General features: G+C 41.0%; 1 protein-coding gene and 3 pseudogenes across 7 annotated transcripts in view; all 4 read right to left on the minus strand.

Moving 5' to 3' along the window:
- LOC113577152 (protocadherin alpha-C2-like) overlaps window positions 1-17483 on the minus strand; it is a 143691-nt gene that overhangs the window by 71905 nt on the left and 54303 nt on the right. The window contains exon 1 of one of the 7 annotated variants that reach the window (XM_081712923.1): window positions 11447-14409. The exons of 5 other annotated variants lie outside the window; for them this stretch is intronic. In XM_081712923.1, coding sequence (XP_081569049.1) covers window positions 11447-13825 — 2379 coding nt within the window. In that variant the 5' untranslated portion in view covers window positions 13826-14409. Of the gene's footprint in view, window positions 1-11446; window positions 14604-17483 lie in introns of those variants that run through there. One more of the 7 variants, XM_081712930.1, reaches the window with a different exon arrangement.
- On the minus strand, window positions 30-3162 carry LOC113575563 (protocadherin alpha-3 pseudogene; annotated as a pseudogene).
- LOC145657648 (protocadherin alpha-2 pseudogene) lies at window positions 3463-6892 on the minus strand (annotated as a pseudogene).
- Window positions 7779-10327, minus strand: LOC113575565 (protocadherin alpha-2 pseudogene; annotated as a pseudogene).

Genomic DNA, 17483 nt, shown 5'->3' on the forward strand with positions numbered 1-17483 from the left:
TAGTCTGGGTCTATATAATACAATGCAAATCGACATGATTGTAGGAAATCATAGCACTGAATATTTGTATAGATGCATTTTATAGGAAATGATTACAAATACAGTAAATCAGTTGCAAATGCAATAATTCTGTTGCTTTACACAATAATAAGAAGAGGAATAAGAATAATAAATCAGTTAACAACCCATAACACAAGGAATCGCTAGTTGTAATTTACATTTGTGGAAATAGTATTTGATATTTAGCTGAGGATTAAGTAAAATATATTGCGTTCACTCATTAGCCTCAGTTGATTAATTTAAATAGCCTACCTAGCTACATGTCAAAGCCAAATTAAGAGAGTGGTCTAGAAGTGCTCTAGAATCCAGCCAGTCTACAAAAATCTATTATAATAAAATGTTCATAAATGTTCAAAAACACGTCACTGCTATCTTGATTGCAAATGAAACTGGCAAAGCAAAATGAATTTCAACATTGCCCCGAATGAATCTATACCTACGTTGAACTAAACAGAAATGAGTCAGACGTAATCAAAAGAGAAGTGCAACAGCCTATACAAAAACATGTATAATTAGGATTATGATTGCACCAAAACGCACGGAAATTTAAACGCACCAAAAAGCACAGATAACACCTTACCTTCTCTTTATTAGGGAGTGTTTGTGTTCTATTGAAAGTGTCCCCTCCATTAATACTGATCAGTTCCGCATCCGCAGGTGGAAACGGAGCAGGGAAAACCACTACGTCACTCTTCAGTGTGTCGGAGCTAAAACACACGTCATACTGCTGAGTAGATTTGGAGTAAGACCAGCTCCCGTCAGGGTGGGTGGTGATCACTGGGGCGCTGTACCTGCTGAAACTGCCGTCTGTCCTGTAGCATTTCACAGCTATTAAACTGATGAGGCTCAGTAAAAAGATCACTGACACCGACACAATGGCGATCAGCAAATACAGATTTAAATCCGAGAAACTCTCCTCCTTCATCGGCACGTGTCTTAATTTTGTTTGAATGTCACTCCCGCTTTCAACAACCACGACATCAATAGACACAGTCGCTGACAGTGAGGGCTCTCCGTTATCAGAAACCATAATGACCAGGGGGTGTGTTTTCAGGTCATTGTCACTCATTCTCCTCTTAGTCCTGATCTCCCCATTGCTGGTTCCGATGCGGAAGAGGTTGTTTCCTTTAGGTTCAGAGATGTGATAAGAAAGCAGCGCGTTATAACCACAGTCGGCGTCTACTGCTCTTATCTTCGCCACGAAGTAACCCGCTTCAGCGGAGAACGGAATATTCTCGGTATTAACAGACCCATGATCAGAATATGGCGGAAGAATCCCAGGACTGTTGTCATTTTCGTCCATGATAAAAACGTTCACAGTCATCTTACTACTCAGAGGAGGAACTCCAGAGTCTGTGGCTTGAACTTTAAACTGAAACATTTTTATTTCCTCATAGTTAAAGGACTGCAAGCTGTGGATATCGCCTGTAACTGAATTTATATTAATCAAACTAGATAAAGTTAAAGCGCTGCTTTTACTTTCTAAAACTGAATAAGCAGTCTGTCCGTTTTCATTTATGTCAGCATCAAATGCAGAAACGGTTTTCATAACAGCACCAATCTGATTGTTCTCTTTTATGTAAACATTCATGACGGACTCTTGAAAGTACGGCGCGTTGTCATTCACGTCAGAGACTTGTAAAGTAATCACAGTGCGGTTAGAGAGAGGCGGGGTGCCTTCATCAGTGGCTATGATAGTTATGTTATGCACAGAGGCACTCTCTCTGTCTAGAGGGCCACTGACCACTAAAGAGTAGTGGTTTTTGTAGTTTGTTTGAAGTTTGAAGGGAACTTTGTTGGAAACAATACAATTCACCACACCGTTTTTCCCATCATCTCTGTCACTCACTGACACAAGAGCCACGGCAGTGCCAGCCTTGGTGTCTTCCTTCACTGTCTGCAGCAGCGATGTCACTGTTATCTCGGGAGCATTGTCATTTAAATCTAGGACCTGAACCAGCACTTTGCAGTGGGCCAACATCGGCGGTTGTCCTTTGTCACTTGCCTGTGCACGAATTTCAAAAGCTCTGCTCTGCTCATAATCAATATCGCCTTTTACTGTAATAACACCGGTACTAGGATCAACATGAAACACATCTAAAACATGGTCTTGGTCTGTTTTTCTTAATGAATATAAAATTTCACTATTTATTCCAGCATCTACATCCGTTGCATTGAGCGTAAAAATCGTTTTGCCAGTAGGCACATTTTCAGAAACACTTGTTTTATACACAGGTCGACTGAAAACCGGGGCATTATCATTACTATCTAACACATTGATGATTATCTCCGAAGTACCGGATTTAGACGGAGTACCTCCGTCTACAGCGGTGAGCGTGAGATGGATCACGGACTGTTTCTCCCGGTCTAAACCTTTTTGCAGCACCAGCTCCGCAGAAACACTTTGTTCTCCCAATTTGCTCACGGCTAATGAGAAATATTCGTTAGGGCTTAGGCTGTAACTATTCAGTCTGTTTTTACCTACATCTGCATCAGACGCATACGAGATGGGAAATTTCTGTCCCGGTAGAGTATTCTCCGCGACGTCTAAATACTGATATTTAGTACTGAAGGACGGTGCATTGTCATTCACATCTAAAATGTTAATTTCTATACGGTAAAGCTTTAAAGGGTTATTGATTACCGCCTCTACATTTACGGTACATTTAGGCGCCTTAAGACAAAGCTCTTCTCTGTCTATTCTCTCCTTCACGTACAGAAATCCAGTCTTTCGATTTACCTCGAAATATTTCTTCTTAGATCCAGCGACAATCTGAAATATTCGCGACTCCAGCTCATGAATATTTAAGCTCAGATCCTTCGCGATGTTTCCTACAGATGTCCCGATATTCGCCTCTTCCGACACGGAGTAAGAGAGCTGCCCTGCGACCGCTCTCCAGCGACAGTCAAACAGAACAAGGAGAAAACACCATATCACAGATTTCTGTGTGAAAAAAGTCATTGTTGCCTTAAACATTGACTGGGCATAGATCCACAGAATAGTTTGATAATCAAAGTCGATTTAAATCCAAAACGTGAAATCTGGCCAACATTCAGTTTAAACATGAGAGAAGATGAGGACATGAACACCTTTGCGTTCTCCGTCCGTTCCAAACAAAAGCCAGTAAAATATCGAGTTAAAAACAGGAGGGGCACGAGAGGGATTGGGGGGGGGGGGGGGGGAATCTCGATTCACAGGTCAATAGCGACACCATGTGCATGTAAAAAAACTGCTTTAATTTTTTTTTTTTTTCCTATCGAAAATAAACAGCATCTGCTTGGTGACATTATAGCCATACAAATACTGCAAAATCGCATTATTTTGTGGCAAATGGTTGGAAACAATTAATTATATGATCAAAATAATTTTACTGGTGGCTATTCTCTTTTATTCAAGTTTGTACTGGTATCAAGGTCTTGGAATTATATGAGTAACTTTTTCAGTAAACAAGAAGTTCGATCACGTTGCTAAACATATACATTGCAAGTACGTGAATAATACTGAACAGAGGGGGAAAATATGACAGTCAATGAAAGGAAAGCTAACTTGCATTTATCATTTGACGGACACTCAACCAAAGAGCTGTGCATAAACCTTCTGAATAGCACGTGCACAAGGGGCGCTGCTCGCCGTACTACATCAACTCTTAGGATCCATTCATTAATTAACATAGGCTATAGATTCTGCATAGAATTCATACACAGAATAATATATACAGTCATTTTACTTATACTTATTGTTCATTATACCACATTAACACACTCGAATCTTAGCACGGAAAATGTACTCATCAGCATTCTACCACTAACGAACTAAATGGCCATGCCTCACGAAACAAAAGCATACAAACTCAGGTTTGCTTACTAGGGAACGTTTGTGGGCTGATAAGTGTCCGTTACAAGTTTTGAAGCATTGAATCACCTGTGAGCAGCTGTCAAAGACCTTACAGTTAATCAGCACTATGGACAGCACGTGTTGCATACTATGTCAAACATAAGTTATGCAAGATTTATGAGCTTCCAAACAACTCCTGGTCCCTTGCAATATCACCAAAAACAGGAAAGCTGAAAAAACCCTGAAGCTGTGGCTAGAAGCTAAAATTAAGGATGTTGATTGGCACATAAATTAATTATAAGTGCAAGGTAGCGCACAACTGCCTTTGGCTTTCACTGAGAGCTGATTATGACTTTAAAAATACATGACAGCTACAAAAAATGCAGGACTGCTACTTTTACGGCAAACAAAAGCAAAATAGAAGGAAGGTGAAATTAAAGCAAATCAAAATGCTAAATAAAAATATACAGCAGAACCCTTACCTTCTCTTTATTAGGGAGTGTTTGTGTTCTGTTAAAAGTGTCCCCTCCATTAATACTGATCAGTTCCGCATCTGCAGGCGGAAACGGAGCAGGGAAAACCACTACGTCACTCTTCAGTGTGTCGGAGCTAAAACACACGTCATACTGCTGAGTAGATTTGGAGTAAGACCAGCTCCCGTCAGGGTGGGTGGTGATCACTGGGGCGCTGTACCTGCTGAAACTGCCGTCTGTCCTGTAGCATTTCACAGCTATTAAACTGATGAGGCTCAGTAAAAAGATCACTGACACCGACACAATGGCGATCAGCAAATACAGATTTAAATCCGAGAAACTCTCCTCCTTCATCGGCACGTGTCTTAATTTTGGTTGAATGTCATTCCCGCTTTCAGCAACCACGACATCAATAGACACAGTCGCTGACAGTGAGGGCTCTCCGTTATCAGAAACCATAATGACCAGGGGGTGTGTTTTCAGGTCATTGTCACTCATTCTCCTCTTAGTCCTGATCTCCCCACTGCTGGTTCCAATGCGGAATAAGTTGTTTCCTTTAGGTTCAGACATGTGATAAGAAAGAAGCGCATTATATCCAGAATCGGCGTCTACAGCCCTGATCTTGGCCACAAAGTAGCCCGGGTCAGCAGAGAAAGGAATGTTCTCGGTGTTAACGGAGCCGTGTTCAGAATACGGCGCGAGAACCACTGGACTGTTGTCATTTTCATCCAGGACAAAAACATTAACAGTCACATTACTGCTCAGAGGAGGAACTCCAGAGTCTGTGGCCTGAACTTTAAACTGAAATGTTTTGATTTCTTCATAATTAAAAGACTGTAAACTGTGGATATCTCCATTGTCAGAGTTTATATTAACCATGGATTTTACTGGGCTAGAGCTTTGTAATAATGAATAAGATATCCTTGAATTTTCATCTACGTCAGGATCAAACGCAGACACTGTATAAATAACAGCTCCAATCTGACTGTTCTCTTTCACATAAACATTCATGGTGCGTTCTGAAAAGCACGGGGCATTGTCATTAATGTCAGAAACTTGTACAATAATTGTAGTGGTGCTAGAGAGAGGCGGGTTTCCTTCATCTGTAGCTGTAACAGTAATATTATAATGAGACCTGCGTTCTCTGTCTAAAAGACCATCAACAACTAGGGAATAATAATTTCTATAGGACGACTTTAGCTTGAATGGCACAGAATCTGAAATATTTAGCTTAGTGTCTCCATTCATACCGCTGTCTTTATCTGTGACTGTAATTAAGGCGACCACAGTTCCTGAAACAGAATGCTCTTTTACAGGACTCATCAGTGACGTCACTAGGACCTCTGGGGAATTGTCATTTACGTCAATCACTTCAACGAGCAATTTACAGTGCGAGCTACGAAGAGGCGTGCCTTTGTCGCTTGCTTGTGCGCGGATTTCATATGCCGAATTTTCTTCAAAATCAAGGTTGCTTTGTACAGTGATTCCACCCGTAGATGAATCTATTGCGAATACCTTTGAAAGTTTTGAGCTACTCGCTCGATCGGTTAACGAATACACGAGCTCTCCGTTAATACCTTCATCCAAATCGGTTGCATTTAATGTAATTATTGTAGTTCCCACTGGAGTATTCTCAGCAACGCGAACTTTAAAAAGCGGTTTGCTGAATGATGGTATATTGTCATTTGCATCGATAATATTAACAAATATCTTTAACGTACTGGATCTGGGAGGTTTACCCCCATCTATTGCGGTCAGTGTGAGGCGAATCACAGACTGTTTCTCTCGATCTAAAGATTTCTGCAGGACCAACTCAGCGGACACACTTTGTTCTCCTCCGCTCTGCACATCCAGGGAAAAGTGTTCATTCTGACTCAGCTTGTAGCTCTTTACCGAGTTACTCCCTGAATCCGCATCGTTCGCTACTGGTAACGGAAATCTTTCTCCAGTATACGCAGATTCGGTGATATTAAGACTATATGACATTTCGTGAAAAAACGGTGCATTGTCATTTATGTCTAAAATATTCACTTCTATTCTATGGAGATGTATAGGACGATTCAATATGGCTTCTATGCTTACTGAGCATCTGGCTGAATTACCACAGATTTCTTCCCTGTCTAACCTCTCGTTCACAAAAAGGCCCCCCGTTTTCGAATTCACGTCAAAATACCTTTTGTTGTATCCAGATACAATTTGCAGTCCTCTAGACTCAATTTCGTGAGGGCTTAAATTTAAGTCCTTTGCGACATTTCCTACAAAGGTTCCCTTGTCGACTTCCTCCGAAACAGAATACAATATCTGCGCCGCGCACAAGCCCAAGGAACAAAACAGCGCGACTAAACAAATCCACCCCATCTCGCTCTGTCCGTCAGTCCCAGAAGACGGCTCAATAAGAATGATAAACAAACATTGCTCTCGAGTATTTAAGAAATCCACAATAAGCTCTCTAGTGTTCGAAATCTCACAGAAATCTACTCCGTTGTCACTTGTGCACCTCTCTGCTCCCTCGAACAAAGCACGAAGTCCCTCGCTCCTCGCTCTATGACCACACAATGGGAGGAGTTTGAATCTTAGCGAGATATCTCGTCTCCACAGTCTACAGCGTCATCACGTGCCGAATTTAAGCGCAACAAGGAGGTGTCCACACACATTTGTGTAAATAGATGATTATGGACAAATTATATATATATATATATTTTGAAAGATGATGACTACTATGTGATATATATATATATATATATATATATATATATATATATATATATATATATATATATATATATATATATATATCACACATAGTAGTCATCATCTTTCAAAATGTATTCATCATGATATGTTTGCCTTTTCATTCAGTGAATTGCGATTAAGGTTGCGATTCTTGCCTGACAGTATTTTAATAGTAGATAGATTTTTCCTGGTAGACGAGGGAAAAATCTAACAGAACATTTATGTTTTCAAAAATACGTCTTTTTCATTTAAAGTTAAAATCAAGAACGTTTAAATAATAAAGACTTAAACGAACAACAGATTCAAAGACCTTACAGTGCTCAGTAAATCAGCACCATGGACAGCACGGGTCGCATACTATGGCAAACAAAGAACTTATATAAGATGTATAAACATCCAGACGACTCCTGATCGACTGCAATATCAACTATAACAAGGAAAACTGAAAATAAAAACAACTGAAACTGTGGCTAAAAGCTTAAATTAGGGGTGTTGATTGGCACAGAAATTAATAACGAGGGCAAGGTACTCCAAAACTGTCTTTGGCTTTGATTGAGAACTTTTTTTATTAAAAAAAAAAAAAAAAAAAAAAAAAAAAAAAAAAAAAAAAAAGCAAAGTACAAAAATACAGCATCGCTACTTTTCCGACAAACAAAAGCAAAAATAGAAGGAAGGTGACATGAATGCAACTCAAAAAGCTAAATCGCTTCAATAATACATAGCAGAACCCTTACCTTCTCTTTATTAGGGAGTGTTTGTGTTCTGTTAAAAGTGTCCCCTCCATTAATACTGATCAGTTCCGCATCTGCAGGCGGAAACGGAGCAGGGAAAACCACTACGTCACTCTTCAGTGTGTCGGAGCTAAAACACACGTCATACTGCTGAGTAGATTTGGAGTAAGACCAGCTCCCGTCAGGGTGGGTCGTGATCACTGGGGCGCTGTACCTGCTGAAACTGCCGTCTGTCCTGTAGCATTTCACAGCTATCAAACTGATGAGGCTCAGTAAAAAGATCACTGACACCGACACAATGGCAATCAGCAAATACAGATTTAAATCCGAGAAACTCTCCTCCTTCATCGGAACGTGTCTTAATTTTGTTTGGATGTCACTCCCGCTTTCAGCAACCACGACATCAATAGACACAGTCGCTGACAGTGAGGGCTCTCCGTTATCAGAAACCATAATGACCAGGGGGTGTGTTTTCAGGTCATTGTCACTCATCCTCCTCTTAGTCCTGATCTCCCCACTGCTGGTTCCGATGCGGAATAAGTTGTTTCCTTTAGGTTCAGACATGTGATAAGAAAGAAGCGCATTATATCCAGAATCGGCGTCTACAGCTCTGATCTTGGCCACAAAGTAGCCCGGGTCAGCAGAGAAAGGAATGTTCTCGGTGTTAACGGAGCCATGTTCAGAATACGGCGCGAGAACCACTGGACTGTTGTCATTTTCGTCCAGGACAAAAACATTAACAGTCACGTTACTGCTCAGAGGAGGAACTCCAGAGTCTGTGGCCTGAACTTTAAACTGAAACGTTTTGATTTCTTCATAATTAAAAGACTGTAAACTGTGTATATCTCCACTGTCAGAGTTTATATTAACCATGGATTTTACTGGGCTAGAGCTTTGTAATAATGAATAAGATATCCTTGAATTTTCATCTACGTCAGGATCAAACGCAAACACTGTATAAATAACAGCTCCAATCTGACTGTTCTCTTTCACATAAACATTCATGGCGCGTTCTGAAAAGCGCGGGGCATTGTCATTAATGTCAGAAACTTGTACAATAATTGTAGTGGTGCTAGAGAGAGGCGGGTTTCCTTCATCTGTAGCTGTAACAGTAATATTATAATGAGACCTGCGTTCTCTGTCTAAAAGACCAGCAACAACTAGGGAATAGTAATTTTTATATGACGGTTTCAGTTTAAAGGGCATAGAATCTGAAAGATACGCCTTAGCGTTCCCATTTTCCCCGCTGTCTTTATCCGTCACTGTAACCAACGCCACTACTGTTCCCACAGCCGAGTCCTCTTTTAGCGGACTCGTCACAGACGACACCGAGATTTCGGGTGCGTTATCATTAACATCGATAACCTCAACAAGCACTTTACAGTGTGCTCTACGGGAGGGTGTGCCTTTGTCTCTAGCCTGCGCGCGGATTTCGTATGCGGCATTTTCCTCATGATCCAAATTACCTTTAATAGTGATTTCTCCAATAATTGGGTCTATGGCAAATAGATCCGTGATCTTTGACGCCCCGCCCGCTGTCAAAGTATATACAAGCTCTCCATTAACCCCCTCATCTAAATCTGTAGCGACCAGTTTAATTACAGTAGTTCCCAAAGGACTGTTTTCACTGACGCGCACCTTGTAAAGCGCTTCGCTAAACGCCGGTATGTTGTCATTAACGTCCTCAACATTTACCACTACATGTAGTATGCCGGATCGCGCAGGTTTTCCTCCGTCTACTGCGGTCAGTGTGAGCTGGATCTCGGGCAGTTTCTCTCGGTCTAAAGTCTTCTGTAGCACTAACTCCGCAGATATGGTACCCTGCTCTCCTCCGCTCTGTACATCTAGAGAGAATTGTTCATTTGGGCTCAATTTGTAGCTCTTTACCGAATTAACGGCCGAATCTGCATCCTGAGCTACGGGTAACGGAAATTTTTCTCCGGTAAATGCTAATTCGGAAATGTTAAGAGTATAAGACTTTTCCAGGAAAGTCGGCGCATTGTCATTTATATCTAAAACATTCACTTCCACTCTATGGAGATGCGTAGGATTATCCAATATGGCTTCTGTATTTATAGAGCACTTGGCCGTATTTCCACACAGTTCCTCTCGGTCTATCCTTTCATTAACAAAGAGCGCTCCCGTTTTGAAATTTACATTAAAATACCTTTTGGTGTGTCCTGATACAATACGCAGTCCTCTCGCCTCAAGTTCATGCGCATTTATGTTTAAGTCCTTGGCGATATTTCCAACTAAAGTCCCTTTGTCGACCTCCTCTGAAACGGAATAAGATACGTGCGACGCGCACCATTCCAGTAAAGACAACAGCGCGAGACATCGAATACAAAGCATCTCTCTCCGTCTAACAGAGCCCATTGCGGAGAAAATCCAAGAAAGAATAATATTCAAGCAGTCCTAAAGGGGGTTTCAGAAAATTAAACACACATTTTCGCTGTATTAGGAATCTCACACGAAGCAAAGCCCCTCAGTGTATGTCTACTTTACTGTACCTCAGCAAACAAAGCAAGGAGTCACATTGCACTCCTCTACTGCCTCCACAATAGGAGGAGCTTATGAACGCAAAAGCGAGTTCTCACATTCACGGTCTACAGCGACTCTACGTGTCGCGTACAGTCCCTGTTTCGACAGACTAATACCGGTCCATGTAACGTTCACATATTGTATGTCTTCACTCAAACTAGCGAGCATAATCTTTCCTAATGACAAACATACAGTATATTGAATTTAACAAATATATCATATAAGCACTATATTTGAATGCAAAGGACGGCACAGACTGTTTTTAGTACATTATTAAGAAATGGTCCATCGCCATTGTACAAGGATTTAACAAAGAAATATTTCAAGCTTTCTGTAAATATTTAAACCGGTCGTATATCAAACCAGCATTTGTTTACATTTGTCCATGTAAACATTTCCACATAATGCATTTTTTAATTATGTGATTTACATGAGAAATGTATCTAAAAAGAGCAATATTATTATTATTATTATTATTATTATATAAAAGAGCTATATAAACCTAACCTATTATTATTATTTATTATTAATACTTACATACTAGTACTACTACTACTACTACTACCACTAATAATAATAATAATAATAATAATAATAATACATTTAGTCAAGCAATGCGGGCTCAAGTGCCCCTTGAGGAAAGGTGAAATAACTTCAGAACCATGGACAGTAATCAGTGCTCTCAAGATGGTAAAAATAATTCAATTGTAGTATAAGCCCAACATCTGCTATAGTTAGGGTTTTGGAGCAGAAAAGAGACAAAGAACATAAAACAACTGGCAAAGGAGTTAGAAGGCTATGTAAAATAATCAAATTTAAAACGAAATACACTGAGAATTATAAATATATCTTAAATGTAAAAATGTTATATTGTTTTCCAAAAGAAACACCAAGATAATGGTACAGCCAACAGTATCTCACATATATAAGGTCATCTTAACACTACCGTACATTTGGAAAATGTGGCCATAATATAAGGCACAATATCCTTAACATTCTGAATCAGACATCAGACTAATGTGTGCAAAACCAAAGAGCTGAGTCGTTCGAAATATATAAAATTGAATCCCTACCTTTTCCTTATTAGGAAGAGTTTGTGTTCGGTTGAAAGTCTCTCCGTTTATACTTATCAGTTCCGCATCCGCAGGCGGAAACGGAGCAGGGAAAACCACTACGTCACTCTTCAGAGTGTCGGAGCTAAAACAAACGTCATACTGCTGAGTAGATTTGGAGTAAGACCAGCTCCCGTCAGGGTGGGTGGTGATCACTGGGGCGCTGTACCTGCTGAAACCGCCGTCTGTCCTGTAGCATTTCACAGCTATCAAACTGATGAGGCTCAGTAAAAAGATCACTGACACCGACACAATAGCGATCAGCAAATACAGATTTAAATCCGAGAAACTCTCCTCCTTCATCGGCACGTGTCTTAATTTTGGTTGAATGTCATTCCCGCTTTCAGCAACCACGACATCAATAGACACAGTCGCGGACAGTGAGGGCTCTCCGTTATCAGAAACCATAATGACCAGGGGGTGTGTTTTCAGGTCATTGTCACTCATCCTCCTCTTAGTCCTGATCTCCCCATTGCTGGTTCCAATGCGGAATAAGTTGTTTCCTTTGGGTTCAGAAATGTGATAAGAAAGAAGCGCATTATATCCAGAATCGGCGTCCACAGCTCTGATTTTGGCGACGAAATAACCCACTTCAGCGGAATATGGAAGATTCTCAGTGTTAACGGAACCGTGTTCAGAATACGGCGCGAGAATCCCGGGACTGTTGTCATTTTCATCCAGAATAAAAAGGTTCACAGTCACGTTACTGTTCAGAGGAGGAACGCCAGAGTCTGTGGCCTGAACCTTAAACTGATACACTTTCATTTCTTCATAGTCAAAAGACAGCAGGCTTTGTATCTCACCTGTTAACGAGTGAATTGTAAACAGCGAGGAGACTGGCGTACCACTGATACTAGATTCATAAAGAGAGTACGTAATGAGTGCATTATTACCCATATCCGGGTCTAAGGCTGTCAACGCACATATCACTGAACCAGCATTACTATTCTCTCGTAAATAAGCATATTCTGTTTTCGCGGGGAAGTGGGGCACATTGTCATTTACATCTGCTACTACGACGTTAATTGTTTTTATACTGGACATGGACGGGGTTCCTTCATCTTCAGCTAAAACTGTAATGTTATACTCTGCAACGCTTTCCCGGTCAAGTTCGTCGTCTAAGATCAGTGAGTAGTAGTTCTGGAAAGACGACTGCAATTTAAAAGGACCGGAACCTGCAAGGTCACATTTAACAGCCCCGTTTTTTCCGGAATCCGGATCCGACACTGTCATTAAAGCAACAACCGTCCCCTTCCCCGCGTTCTCCTCGATTTGATTAAGAAGTGATGTTACAGTGACGCGCGGGGGGTTATCATTGAGATCCAGTACCTCTACTAAAAGCTTGGTGTGTCCCGACATGGGCACGGTACCCTTATCTGTGGCCTGAACACGGATCTCAAAGCCATGGTTTTCTTCATAATCAATATCTCCCCTTATTTTAAATTCTCCTGTTTGTCTGTCAATTTCAAAACTATCCAGGATATTTTGAGGCGTGTGACTAATGAAAGAATATACTATTTCTCCATTTAAACCTTCATCGGAATCTCTTGCTTGCAGTTTCGTAACTGTGGTCCCGATGGGACTGTGTTCAGCTATGGAGACTTTGTATAATGACTTGCTAAATATAGGCGCATTGTCATTTATATCCAAAACATTTACTTTTATAAGTAATGTCCCTGTCTTAGCAGGCGATCCTCCATCAACAGCAGTGACTGAAAGGTCAACACTGGGAGTTTTCTCTCTGTCCAGTGCTTTTATAAGCACTAGTTCCGCAGAGATCGTTTTGTCGCTGTGTGTCTGCATGTCTAATGTGAAGTATTCATTGGAACCGATCTTGTATGTTTTCAAAGAGTTGACTCCGATGTCTGCATCGTGTGCGCTCTGCAAAGGGAATCGCGCACCTGCCGCTGTGATTTCAGTGATATTTAGATAGGATGAACTAACGGGGAATACCGGAGGATTATCGTTAACATCAAGAATATTTATTCTTACCCGATAAAGCTGTAAGGGACTACTGACCACGGCTTCTAGATTAACGGAGCAAGAGGCGTCGCCCGCACACAGCTCCTCTCGGTCAATCCGTTCAATCACGTGCAGTGCGCCTGTATCCGTATTCACTCTGAAGTACTGCTTTTTAGAACCTGACACGATACGGAATCCCCGTGAGGTCAATTCCTTTAAGGAGAGGTTAATATCTTTGGTTATATTACCAACTGTTGTTCCCATTTTCACCTCCTCTGATATACTATACGCGATCTGCCCCGACACTGTCTCCAAGACACAAGATGCCAAGACGGATACAAATCCACCTATTAAAAGCTTCTGTGTAGGCAGCAACATTGTAGCTGTATCCTAGTCTATATTGAGGCAGTATTCCAGGGATACCAGCATGGATGAAAGTTAGACGTACCTCCAAGTGAGCGTGCAGTTCGTATTAAGCAATGACGTGAAACAAAAGAGACCAGCGCAGCTCTTCCCTCTGTAATTCCCAAGCGTTTGGCACTGTACATCCATAAATTCACAATATCCAAAGTAGTCCATCCAAAGGATGCCCAAAGCAGCGGAGTAATCTAATGTATCACACAGTACTTCGCGAATTCAAGCGTTTCAGGGTAAAGGGAGATGCAACCCCTTCACGATGCCGTCGACCAACTGGATAAAAGTAGAGAGGGTGTAAAATCAGCGAGAGGGAGAACGCAGTGTGACCATACAGAAAGGAGGGGCATGTACCCAATGCAATTTGTGGAAGAAGAGCGACGCATAGCGGACCTAATATTAAATTACGTCATTACATCACTCGGGGTTTCTCTACCACCCCCGTCCTTGCTACATGTAATACAAACAAACCAATTTCACACTGAAATAGATATAAACGGTATATTTGAATCTCAACTTTACAATAAGGTCTTTACATCTACAAATCCACTACACAGATTAGCGTGATTATATGTGTCCTCAGAGTAGAAGGTCGGTCTTATGTGGTTTGATGCACAGCTGAGTCTGGTGAAACCACACAGAGCTCCCTAGGCTCAGTGTGTGCTGTCTAAATAAGATTTCTTTGTTTAGAGGGACAGTTTAATACTCTAGAAATAGACTGCTTCTAGTTTACATTGAGAAACATTTGGATACAAACTATTATTATTATTGCTATTATGCTTATGACAAAGGAAATTATTCCTAACTATTAACCCATGTATAATGAATAAACAAATAGATTAATCATTCATTAATAATTAAAAAATTATTAACAGGACACTGCAATGTACTAAAATTCACTAAAACAACATTCATCTACTCAAAAAAATCATTTTTTATCTAAAAATACATGTACTGTATATAAAAAATCCTTAAAATTCATAAATTGATTCATACATGCATTTTGGTTTAACTTTGATACTCTACCCCTACCACAAATAAATCTCACTTCATCGGTTTGTTACTTTGTATTTTCGAGGGCAGAGAGAGAGAGAGAGAGAGAAACAGCGAGAGGTAGCGAATAAGACAGAACTGGTAGAACTGGGGTGTGTTCATCTCTGTTTCATCAAAGTAGGCACTGGCCTCACTACATGTGTGTTTCATGGATATTATGTTAGCATGAGAGAGAGCAAGCGTGAGAGAGATAAAGAAAGAGACGGGGAGACAGAGGGAGAGAGAGAGAGAGAGAGAGAGAGAGAGAGAGAGAGAGGGAGAGAGAGAGACAGAGGGAGAGAGGGAGAGAGAGAGAGAGAGGGAGAGAGAGAGAGAGAGAGGGAGAGAGAGACAGGGGGAGAGAGAGAGAGACAGAGCGAGAGAGGGAGAGAGAGAGAGAGAGAGAGGGAGAGAGAGAGACAGAGGGAGAGAGATAAAGAGTGAGTGGGGGAGGGAGAAAGAGAAAAGAAGAGATCTTAGACTCTCTCATCTGAGCGTAATCCAGGATCAAATTTGGGAGATTGAGTCCTCTGACGTATTTCAATGTAAATGTAAATTATGTATTTCCATTCACCATGAACATGAATGCAAAAATCAATAATCATAGTCTCCTCTTTGTAAATTCCTCTCCCTAGTAACACAACATCAGGCAAAGTTCAGGGGGTCACAGCATGTACTATTATTGGTAAACAGAGACACCGTATATCACACACTGAGATGTGAATAGGCTGTCAAAATCCTCAAATTCAGAAAAACACTTCATAGTTCATAGTATGTATAGGTGATCTACACACAGAAAGGCACAAACACAGTATTTAGGAGTAACATTGCATGTGTATGTCATTTACACTGTAATAAAGAACCAAGCACATATACAGCGCACCACCTCACATACATTCAATTAACCAAAGAACTAGAAAGTACTTGCAGAATTCTTTGGTTACAAGACCTAAAGGTTGTAAAATCAATGACAGAGCTCACTGCTCATGGTAAAGTGTAGTGCAGAGAATGCCTCGCTTGTCTAACCTTCAGCATCACTCAGGCCTAAACCAAACCTGTCAACGTCTCACGGCAACGGGGAGCAACACACCTGGAGATGGACGGCATCTTCCTGTGAAGTTTAGTTTCGCTCTAAATATAACGTATCTGCTTTGGCCCATCGGTCATCTGAAGAGGACGACTATTCTGAGGTCTAAAACAAGTGCTGTTGTGTGGCACACGCATGCAGAACTGCAGCTATTTCAAACGATCATATGGTGTGTGGCAGAGACAGAGACTCCGGGTTCAGTCTATGTGACTACATTGGAACTCTCCAATTATAAACAAACGCGATTCTCTGGCACCGTCACACAGCTTTCACAACCCAAGCGTGTGTTCTGTGAAAATGGAGCAAAGTACTGTAAAAGCACTCAGGCCTGTGCTTCCGACTGCGGTGAATATGCCGAAGGGGTCGTCCTACATCTGCACTGCAGAGAGAAGAGACTGTACTGGCTAATCGAGAGCATGCACCAACCTATAAACACTTTGTATGCGTAATATGACTGTGGGAGTGATGTGTGTGTGTGTGTGTGTGTGTGTGTGTGTGTGTGTGTGTGTGTGTGTGTGTGTGTGTTTAAGTGTAATATGAGATCATTAATAAAGCTTACACAAACATAAGTATGCATGAGTGGAAATGTTCAGTAGGTGCCATAGAATTCATGTTTACTGGTAGAAATGGGTGAGGCACTGCAGGGTGGAGGCCTCTGTACACACGCACACACACAAACACACATGCGCGCGTGCACACACACACACACACACACACAAACACCCACACACCATGCACAGAATGGGTTGTTTCTTTTACATTCATATAGTTTCTGAAATCAGTGGTCCAACAGGTTTATTAATCTAGTTTTATTAATCTAGTCTTTTAATCTAAAATTGTGATGCACAATAACCCTCTGAGCACTAAATGTGTCATCAAAAATATTCAGACTGAACATATTTTATTCTATTCCATTGATTTCCTTATTTAAATGCAGTATGGGGGGCAGTATTTCTGTGTAAGTGACTCTTGAGGATGTACAGGATAGCTACAGACACCAGAGGGGGTACTTGTATAGCATGTGTGTGTGTGGTGTTTAAAATCACTTCTGAGCTAAGGGTGTGGCAGTAGGTTATGTGATGGTGGGATGTGTGTGTTTGTGTGTGTGTGTGGGGGGGTTATCTGAGGGTGTTTGTCTGTGGACGTATTCATATATCCTTTTTATAATCTCCAATCTGTGGAAGGACACAGATGCAGAGAGTATACATGTTCATAAATATAATAATTTAGGAATGTGTGTGCATGTGTGTGAGATTAGGAGAAACACATACATTTAAAGAATACATAAAGGAATAACATGCTGCTCAAATAATGTGAGGATACATGAAGGATATGATATTTGGTGTTTATTATATCTGAGACATGTAGGTTTTTGCATTACAGACAGTATTCAGTGCACACAGCAAGTGAATTAAACCAGAGAGTATTACGCCATTGTTCAAAATGTAAATAGAGGGGTCATCTGTGTGTGTGTGTGTGTGTGTGTGTGTGTGTGTGTGTGTG

Source organism: Electrophorus electricus, chromosome 4 (assembly GCF_041902795.1).
Source record: "Electrophorus electricus isolate QZ-2024a chromosome 4, ASM4190279v1, whole genome shotgun sequence".
Lineage (NCBI taxonomy): Eukaryota > Metazoa > Chordata > Actinopteri > Gymnotiformes > Gymnotidae > Electrophorus > Electrophorus electricus.